Source organism: Tenrec ecaudatus, chromosome 13 (genome assembly GCF_050624435.1).
Source record: "Tenrec ecaudatus isolate mTenEca1 chromosome 13, mTenEca1.hap1, whole genome shotgun sequence".
Classification (NCBI taxonomy): Eukaryota; Metazoa; Chordata; class Mammalia; order Afrosoricida; family Tenrecidae; genus Tenrec; species Tenrec ecaudatus.
The window spans coordinates 1,745,938-1,756,543 of record NC_134542.1 but is presented as its reverse complement, the minus strand read 5'-3'; the positions used below and the strand labels follow the sequence as shown (position 1 = coordinate 1,756,543).

At 51.0% G+C, this 10,606-nt stretch overlaps 1 protein-coding gene across 1 annotated transcript; it reads left to right on the top strand.

Annotated features, from left to right (window-relative positions):
- Nucleotides 1-1,602: 1,602 nt before the first annotated feature.
- Nucleotides 1,603-2,550, top strand: LOC142424784 (olfactory receptor 9S13-like). Its single transcript, XM_075530120.1, has one exon. It carries the CDS (start codon nucleotides 1,603-1,605, stop codon nucleotides 2,548-2,550), a length of 948 nt encoding a protein of 315 aa, XP_075386235.1.
- The last annotated feature ends 8,056 nt before the right edge of the window (nucleotides 2,551-10,606 follow it).

Here is a 10,606-nt window from a genome sequence, read left to right as displayed (position 1 = left end):
CCGACAGAAAGCTTTCTCTGGAGCTGGTGCCCTGAGTTCCCTCTTGTAAACTTCAGTTTTCTAATAGAATTTCCATTTTAAACTTTGGTTTACTGAAAGAATCACAGACAAGCTTGGTGGTTTCCTGCCATCGGCAGCCCCTGGGGACAGGTCGAGGCTGTCTGCTCCCATAAGGAAGTGCCGTCTCAGAAACCCTGCAGAGTCTCACTGGGCACAGGCATGAGCCCTGAGTGCCATAGAGGACAATGGGTGCAAACCAAGCAGCTGCTCCACAGGCCAGAGAGGAGGCTCTCTGCTCCACACAGACGGACACGCCAAGCTCCACGGGGCAGTTCCACTGTGGCCACAGGTCTCTGTGGGTTGGAATGACCTCAGGGGCAGAGGGTCAAGTGTAAGAATATATTTCTGCCTGTTCAATCCATGCCTTGTGGTCCTTCTGCCGTGGCAGCCCTGCAGACCCGAGACCTTGTCACCAGCACCATCTCGCATGCAGTGGGCCCTTCACTGCATCTCCAGTGCTGGTCTAGATAGAGGGACATTTACAGCTGATTCAAGTCCATTGTCTCTTTCCTCCACCTCCCGGGATTCTTCTTTCTCCTTCTCTTGGGGGACACGCCGCAGGCGGGCAATGAGCTGCTTAGTGCACCACAATAGGACGCCCTCTGCCCCAGCTGCTCGCTGAGTTCTGTCAGGCTGAGCAGGGAGGCCAGGAGCTGACCATCCAGTGGGACGTCCCCGCCAGTCTCTACCCAATGGCCATCAGTGGCTGCAGCCCAAATGGCATCTTCACTCAGACAACAAAGCTGTGCCTTCTTGAGACAATTGTTCCTTCAGAGTTGTTAGCAGAGATGGAGAGGAACCTTCCCTGCATCACTGGTTACCCGGGGACAAGTCCACACAAGGGAAGGAAGGACCGGTGCTTCATTCTTCCCCTTCATAAACCCGGTGATCTAACAACCAGGGACATGATTAGTAAGGGTTAGGGGTTTGGTTTTAGGGACTGATGTACTTGTTTGCTTAGTCAGTTTTGAGCTCACGGATTTCTATACCCTTGTTGTGCTTTCATTGTTGGGTTGTTTGTTTATTTAACTAGATATGTTGATACCCAAATTTTGTTATATCTTTAGCCAATACCACTACCCATGGCCATCAAGTTTGCTTCAACTCACGTTGATGCTGTGTCGGGTTCTCAAGGGTGTAAATGCTAAGGAAAGCAAAGCCTCTCATTGTTCTGTCGCGGAGTGGCTGGTGCGTTTGAACCACCAACCTTGCGGTTAGCAGCTCACTGTGTACTCAACAGTGCCACCAGGGCTCCTGGTCGTTGGCTCCTAGTCCCCTCAACAGGAGCTGGGGGTCTTCCGTGGTTGTTGTGCTCGTGGCTCGAAGAGCTGTCCCTAAGCGCATGTCTGTGCATGAACTGAGTCAGAGACTCTGACACCTCTCCAGGTCAAGCTCATCTGGAGGGAGAGCACACAGGACACTGCCATCCCTTAGGCAGCAGACAACTTAGCACTATCCTCCAGGGTACATGTGGTAGTGGAGGAGACCCCTGCCTCCCCCTGACTTCCCTCTGTCCTGCCTCATCTGATCTCCAGGGCCGCGATGACTCACAGCCACGGGAACCTCTCGGGGCTCTCTGTGCAGCAGTTTGTGCTAGTGGGATTTGAGGGCGGGCTGGAGACCCAGGCACCACTCTTTGCTCTCTTCCTGGTCCTGTACACGGTGACCGTGCTAGGGAACCTCACGATGATCCTGGTCATCACGCTGGACGCCCGCCTCCACTCGCCCATGTACTTCTTCCTCAAGAACCTCTCCTTCCTGGACCTCTGCTACTCCTCGGTCATCGCCCCCAAGGCCCTGACCAACTTCTTCTCCTCAGACAAGGTCATCACCTTCGCCGGATGTGCTACCCAGTTCTTCTTCTTGTCTGTGTTTGCGACCAGTGAGTGCTTCCTGTTGGCGGCAATGGCCTATGACCGCTTCATGGCCATCTGCAACCCCCTGATATACCCAGTCACGATGTGCCCCGCAGCCTGTGCCCGCCTGGTGCTGGGCACCTACTGTTGTGGCTGCCTCAACTCCATCGTGCAGACAAGTATCACCTTCCGCCTCCCGTTCTGCAGGTCCCGCCGCATCAACCACTTCTTCTGCGACGTACCGCCCCTGCTCCAGATCGCCTGTGCCAACACAGCTCTCAATGAGCTGGTCATGTTCGCAATCTGCGGGCTCATCATCGTGGGCACCTCCCTGGTGGTCCTCGTCTCCTACGGCTACATCACTGTGGCCGTGCTGAGGATGCCCTCGGCCACCGGGAGGCACAAGGTCTTCTCCACCTGTGGCTCCCACATGACGGCCGTGTCCCTCTTCTACGGCACCGTCTTCGTCATGTACGCCCAGCCGGGAGCCATGCAGTCCATGGGGCAGGGCAAGGTGGTCTCTGTCTTTTACACCCTGGTCATCCCCATGCTCAACCCCCTCATCTACAGCCTGCGCAACAAGGACGTGAAGGAGGCTCTGGGGAGACTCGGCCAGCGCCACGTCACAGCGTGAAGGATGACTGGTATGGCCACAGAAATGCATCTGTTCTGACTGCCCAGTAGATGCCCAGTAGGCCCAGGCGTTGGGCGAGCTCTCCAAAACAAGAGGGTGGCACTGGGGCTTCGAGTTGCGGTGCAATCGACAGTGCCGGTTAAAAACGTGAGCTCTGGGGGCCGAGTGCATCATGCTGCCTTTTCCTGCAGGTGCAGTCAGCCCAGCAGGTTCCCAGCTCCTGTGCAGGTCAGTTGGGTCCTCTGCTTGGGGTGGCCCCAGTGGTCTGCCCTTTTCCAACGTCTCCTTGTTACTGCCGTCTACACTGGCCTTACATGCTCCGTGGATGAGAGACAGGAGTGTGTGCATGATGGCGATCCGCACGTGTCGTCTTCCACTTTGCGGCTGCCACCTTCCCTCTAAGGACACATCTGAGCCCCTGAATTTCTTAACCTTTTCTGGAATACGTGCATCTACCTGTCATTTGCGTCACACCACAAAAGCCTGCTTGCTCAGAATCATAGTCCGGCTTCAGGTTACGGCTTCTTAGTCTTCATGGTCGTAGCTCTCAGGCAGGGCAAGTTTTATCTTTGTCACATGCATATCTATTCATCGTTTGTTGAAAGCTCTCCTTTCCCATTTCTCCATAACACCTCCTTTGCCCTTCACAGAGCGCCCAGATGTATTTGTTACTCTGCCTCGGTCATGGACAGGAAGGGCCAGCATTACGAAGACCTCACTACTCACCTGCTATAGATTACATCCTCCTCACTTCTCGACAGGATTTTTATACAATCGAATAATCTGATCGTACGATAGGATGCAGCAGGTCCAAAATATTCAAAGGTTTTGTGAAGCATAGGAACCAGGACGAAAGTGCAGAACCTAAGAGTCTGCTGAAAACTCCAGCAGTCCACCGCGCAGCACTGTCGCACACGTCGAAGGACCGGAAGCAGAGTCCCAGCGGAGGAACACTGTTGGAAAAGATGGTGAAGAGGCCTGCAGTGGGTGCTGGTCTGTGCCGCCTGCTCCATCCCGGCGCGCTGCACAGACACCGCCCCGTCTCACACCAGCCTTGCCATTGTTGTGCTTGAGTCTACTGCTGCTCTCGGGTCAAGCCAAACGTTGGGGGTCTTCGTCTCTGTTGCCCACCCTCCGCTCTACCGAACGTGAAGTCCTCTGGGACGGGCCTCTCCGGACAACACGGCCAAAGCACGGGATCAAGTCTCACCATCCTGCTTTGATTTTACTTTCTCCCCTTTTGTAAACATTCACGTGCTTGGATTTGATGGGCAAAGAATCTGAAGGGCCTGTCAGGCGCTGCCCCTTCTCTCTCCTCCCTTAATTTTAAATTTATCTCCATAAATTCCCCTTGTCTTTGTGGACTGTCACACATGCAAAGAAAACGCACTCTAAGTGGGTGCGCAGTCTCGTACACCAGAACAGTGCAGGGTCCCCGCAAAGAGACACATACGCAGGTACACTTTCTTCTTCTTTTTAAACAAATGTCCACCCACCCTCCTCCTCTCCCTGTCCCTCCTATCTTCCCCACCCCCATCCCCTGGCCTCATCATAGTCTCAAATATTTTCCTTTGCTGTAAAAACTATTCTTTTTTTGTTGTGTCGTGAAACGTTTACCTTTATGAGATTGGCTAACTTTGCTGGGCCGAATGCCTTCCAGTTTTGCCCGTGGCCTGGGTGTGTGACGAGCCTCCTCACTGTGCGTTAGGGTGGAGCACAATCCACTGGGTGCGGTGGGTGCTGCAGCTGGTCCGCCCGCTCCTCCACAGACAGTTTTTGGTGTTTCCATCTTTTGGTTATTATAGAAGTTGCTGTAATAAACACTTGTGTTTGCTTCTTTATTTCTCTAGTGTACCTGCCAAGCAGAGACATTTCTGGCCCTTGGTATTTCTACTGATACCTGTTTACAGAGGTGCCCCCTGGTTCCCACAGCGGCTGTGCACTTCCACAATCCCATCGGCCGCGTCTCCGCCTTCCATGCCCCCCACCCTCTCCAGCACTTAGCGCTCCCTGCTTTGTCTTCTTTTACTGAGCGCGTCAGGGCGAGGTGGCATCTCGCCATCTTTTTCATTTGTATTTCTCTTTTAGCTAATGAACATGAGCATTTCTTCATGTGATTGTTGCCTGCCTGATGTCATCTTAATAAATTGTTTAATACATAAGGGTCAGCAGACAGACCTGGGTCTAGCTATTTTTTTAAAATTGTTTACCTCTTGTCCTGTTTTGTTTTTTTGTTTGCTTGTTTTTCGTTTTCTTTCCTCCTATGGCTATCTACATAAAAAGACAGGCAAGATGAACCATCCTGAGGAGAAAGCTATGGGACCAGCGGTTCCTGGGGGCATGGCAAAGAGGGGTGGGGAGGGGCAGTGGGGAGCCAACAAACTCAGGGATAAGGGAACAAGAAGAGACCTAAACTTGATGCCAGGTGAGGCTTGATCAAGAGCAACGGATCTGACAGGAAACATGGAGAGCCACATGGAGGGTGAGGCTGACAGTGGGACAGGAGGAGGGTGAAAGGAAATAGAGGAAAGAAATAGGAGGCAAAAGCTATTTATAGAGGTATAGCTATAGGCATGTATATATGTAAATATGCTAATTTATAATGAAAGGCATAAAGACCAATGTATATATATTTATATGATAAGTATTAAGATAGCAGTCAGACTTTGGGCCTCAATTCAAGGCCTCCCTTAGCACAAGAGCACTTTTTTCTTATAATCAAGACTCACCTTCCCCACACGATTGCTGAAGATTCAATGGGTGCATAAACAAATGTGGTAAAGAGAGTGGAGGGTGCCCAGCTATCAAAAGATGTAACATCTTGGGTCTTAAAGGCTTGAAGTCAAACAAGTGGTCATCTAGCAGGGAAGCAAATAAGCCCACATGGAAGCACACCAGCCTGTGTGATCATGAGGTGTCGGCAAGATCAGGCATCAGGTGTCAGAAGATCCAAAACAAACAACTATATTGAAGCAGAGGAGAGCTAGGAGCGGGTTTGGAATGGAGCCCCAAAGCCCATATGTAGACAGTTGGAGATGCCCCACAGACGTGGTATAAGGTAGGGCAGATGATTCAGGCAAGGTGCAGTGTAGCACTGATGAACCACACATCACTCCGCTGGTTCCTGAAGACTTCCTCCCCCCACTACCATGACCCAGTTCTAACTTACACATCTGGCTCGACAGGAAAGCACACATTGGTACAGATAAGAGCTCTAGACACAGGGAATTCAGGAAAGGTAAACCCCTCAGGAACGGCAATGGGAATAGCAATATCATGAGGTAGGGGGATGGTCATGGAGGGAAAAGGCTGAGAAAGGAGGAACCTATCACAAGAGCAGAGATATAGCCCCACCCCCACCCCTGCAGGGGACAAATAACAAATGTGGGTGAAGAGACGAAATAACAATTACAATATAGAATTGATCAAGGATGCACGGTGTTGGGAGGGGAGTGGAGGGGAGGGAGGGGAGAAAAGGAGAGCTTATACCAAGGGCTCAAGTAGAAAATGTCTTGGAAATGATGATGATGATGGCAACATATGTGCAAATATGCTCGATGCAACTGATGCATGGAATGTTATAAGAGCCCCCGATAAAATGACTTTTTCATGAAGTAGTTTATTCATGTGGTGCATCCACCTTTTGAGTGGCTGATTTGTTTTGGCTTCTTATTCGCCATTCTTGCTTTGAGGGGGTGTTCCAGCTGTACCTCTGCCAAGAGCTAAGTGCCCATCTCTGGCACCCTCGGCATGGTCAGTCTTGGTCAACGCCGTAATCCAAGTGCATGCATTCTTCCCGGTCCTCCTCATTCATTGTCCAGCTTTCCCATCTTGTCCATAAGAGGTGCCTACAAATAGCATGGCTCTGGTTAGGGAGTTACTGGAAGTCATAAAACTGTTTTTGTTAAGTGACACCTACTGGACTCATCCACCGCCTCGAGAAGAAGAGAGGGAGCAGGGCACACATGCTCAGGGCACATCAGCCGCTCCCCCGCACCATGCAGAGGGACTCGGTCATTTAAGAAGTTACATTTCAATACCGTGCTCTCCACAACCAGAGGCATCAAAATCCAAAATGGGTTTTATTTTATTTTAAAAAATCATTTTATTGGCAATTGATCTGTGTATCATACAATTCAATAGTTCAGTCAAGCCAGGAAGAGTTGTACAATCAGTACTCCATCCATTGTGAAACAATTTTTCTCTCTTGAGATCATTGCTGTTAGCTTTCTATCCCTATCCTCCTTGTTCCCCCGCCACCCCCAGAAAACCATGGATCCACTTACTGTCTCTATGCAGTCACCCAGCCTGGGTTCCATGTATTGGAGAACACACAAAAGTAATGGACAAAGAAAAAGCAAAGCTAACAACAATAACAAAATAAAATAGGAGGAAAATCTGACTCTGAAAGAAGGCAGAAAATATTAAAAATAAGAATAACTTAAAAGTGAGTCAAAAGGGAGATCCAAAGATGAGGTGTTACATGGTAACCTAGCTGCATCTGCCGTAATCCACTTTCCGTTGCTCTCTGCATGACAGCAAGGCCGGTCGCACTGAGATGAGTCTTCCATAGAGCAGTCCACCCCTCGAGCGACCCGAGATGCTGAATGACGTGCAGAACGCAGCATCAGGACAGGAGGAAGTTTTATTAACGCCTGAGATGCGCCGATGACACACGTTTGTTTGTGGAAAGTTAGCGGACTTGGAGTAATTGCCGGTGAAGATCAAGGACTCAGCCTTTTGTATGGATCGCATCTCAGTGTAAGGAAGACCCCATTCCTCACTGGACCGTAGGGAACATCTTGCCAAGCGGGGAAAAGGTTGAAGTCGTCAAGAATGTCAGCTTGCTTGGATCCACAATCAGTGCTCACAGAAGCAGAAGCAACGCGATCAAACGATGTGTTAGTTTGAGTTAATCTGATGCCCAAGACTTCTTTGGAATGCTGAAAAGCAGGGAGATTACTTTGAGGACTCACGTGTGTCTGGCCCAAGCCCTGGTGTTCTCCATTGCTTCATATGGACGCGAAAGTTGGACATTGAGTAAGGAAGACTGAAGAAGGATCGACGAGTCTGGATTATGGAGCTCGTGAAGAACACTGACAGTACCATGGCCTGCCAAAAGCACAAACAGACCCGTCTTGGAAGAAATGTGGCCAGAATGCTCCTTAGAGGCAAGGAAGGCGAGACTTTGTCTCATGTACTTTGGACCTGTCATCAGAAGCGATCAGTCCCTGGAGAAGACCGTCAAATAGACGGCAGTGAAAGAGGAAGCCCTCAATGAGATGGATTTGCATGGTGGCTGCATCAGTGGCCTCAAGCCCAGGAGCCTTGTTGAGGACGGCGCAGACTGGGCAGGGTTTCTTCTGCTGTGCATAGGGTTGCTACGAACTGGAACCGACCATCACCGTTTGCCTCGTGTCCTCACGGAGGTTCCGGGTACAGACAGGACAGACTCCAGAATGCAGGATGGTCACAGGAGGGTGGGTGCCAAGGGACCTGGATGCAAGGCCATGGAAGCATGGCAGGATGCTAGCAGCTCTCCGGGTCGGGTGGGCCCGTCAGGAGGCATGCACAGAGACCCAGGAAGCAGCGAGGTGAAGGGGCAGGGAGAGAGGGGAGAGGTCCTCAGCATTCCTCCCATCAAAAGGCCACTCCACTCAGGAGTCATCTGACCTGATTGGCAGGTTGGATTCCACCCGCACACAAGGGCAGGTTGACTGAAAATCAACGGCCACGGTATTTTATGATTCTGCCTATTTAATCCCACATTTCAGACAGTGGTTGTGGTCATTACATCATCTCCTGTCAACATGCGAAGGGGTGGAGTCTAACCTGTCAATCAGGTCGCAGCTCGATGACCTCATTTGGAGGTGTGACAGAAATAAATCACTCACTGGAGGCCAGACACACTCTCCCTGTGAGACATTCTGGTTGACCATCCACATGGAGCTACACTGATGGAACCAGAGCCCTGGAGCTGCAGGAGCCATGTGGAGACCCACACCAGCGCTGAGATGCTTCCACCACCACTGGATCCACAAGACTCTCCACCCACTGGCCTGTGATCTTCCGCATTCAGCGTCCTTGTGTGTGTTGTGTGAGTCTGAGGAGGACTTTATAGACTGGTATCGACATGTGGGCTAATCTCAGACTTACGGACTTGATCTGGGCTGGGCTGGGATGTTTTCTTAATATACAATTGCTCTTTATATAAAGCTCTGTCTTATACATCTACAAGTGTATTTGTTTCTCCAGTCTCACACCATTGTATCTCTGCAGCTTACTTTATTTCACATCACACTGTAGTCTGAAGATCCTCCCTTATTCTACCTGTTCACTTCAAACGTTTTCAAGTTCATACACTGCATCATAATTCATTGGTGCCCCATTCTGTTGGAGGGCATTCAGGTCATTTAGTTTGTCTTCCGTGGTGACTGATGCAGCAGCGATCACCCTCTCTGCTCCAGTATATCTAGATGTGAATTTCTGAACAGCAAAATAAACACTTTTCCACCTCATTCATATTTGTATTAATCTTACCTCTGGAGGCTCCATTTCATCTTTCTGGAAATTTCCGTCTAATTAAACTACTCAATCCCCCAGGTTAAACCTTCCCTGTGAGGGCATCCTGGTGCATGGGACAAGGGACATCCTATCAGCTGTGTGTATGACCAGAGCGATGACAAATTGTGGGGAGGAGGGTCACTGATGCCAACCCCTTGTCTTGTCTGCTGTATTCCAGCTTCCTTATAGAATCACTGTGGCCTGGCCTGTCTGCACTTGAAACTTCCAAGCATCTAGACCTGGGCAGTAAACGGTGCTGGGAGAAGAGTCCTAAGGATAGGCGTCTCTCTGGAGAGACTGAAGGTCACAATCGGGACTGGGCAATCAGAGGGGCCTCAACGGCCCAGAATGTCCTCCTTTAGCGCCATGAAGGAAACATAGGGCCCCATGCTCCTCCCACCCGTGGAGGAAGGCCACGAGCCCACCTGGCGGAGGAGCACCTGACTCCTTCCACTGCCTTGAGCAAGGGCCCCTCTCAAATCCTGACCAGGCTGTGCACCCCATTCCTGTTCTCCACATTGGGACTGGATGCACCCACATTACAAGGTTCCCCCAGGGCCACGCAGAACCCAGCGCAGCAACACCGAACAGGTCACCTGTGGGACCCTAGCAGAAACCTTCAGAAAGAATTGGGAGCCAACGAGTGGGCACACTGGCTCCTTCTCGTGGGCACTTGCCATTTGTGCTGCCATATTGGTGGCTCTGAGAAGACAAGCGCTGGTCTACCCAGCATTCCCCAAGTGTAATAGGGTTTTTTTGTGCAAACATGGCACCCGTAGGAACATGTGCATCCGGAGCCAAGAGGCCCAGCCATACCTTGCCTGTCCGGAGCCATGAGGCCCAGCCATTGTTTTGATCTTTATTGCCTGAGCTCTGTAACTTCCCACAGGGACACACAGTTGCTGTTTGTTCCACAATAGGCGTAGTTGACATTTCAGGCTTGCTTAAAATACCAGGGGCTTTCCACACACAGGAACTGTTTGTTCTGCGGTCATTTTTCTCAGGGAAACACCTGCGGCTTGCTTCCCCCATTACTGGCCTATATGAGCTGTAGCCTTTTACTCAGTAAACGAGACTTGATCAGGCTACTGTCTTGTCTCCCTTTCTCGTGTCTCTTGTCTCCTCAATTCCCACTCCCTCCTCCAGGGTCCGCGTTGAAGTTCCCGCGGGTCGGGACACATGTGGGTGGCGTTTATTCTGTCAATCAGGTCTCTGCTTGATGACGTCCTTTGGAGGCATGAATGAGATAAATGGCTCTTTGAGGCCGTCCCCTTCCTTTCTCTCCCCAGTGGTCCAACCAGAGCGCTCCCTGAGTTCGCTGCCCTGCTCTCTACACATGTACTGTGCTACCTGTGGGCCAAGCCAACCCAGTGGTGGACCGCATGCTGTGCCGTGCTGCTCCATGCTGCAGTGCCACCCCACCTTGCCATGTCTGCTGGCCACGTGACAACTCTGCTCCTCTTGCCATCACTCCAGACGCCACCTTCCGCCA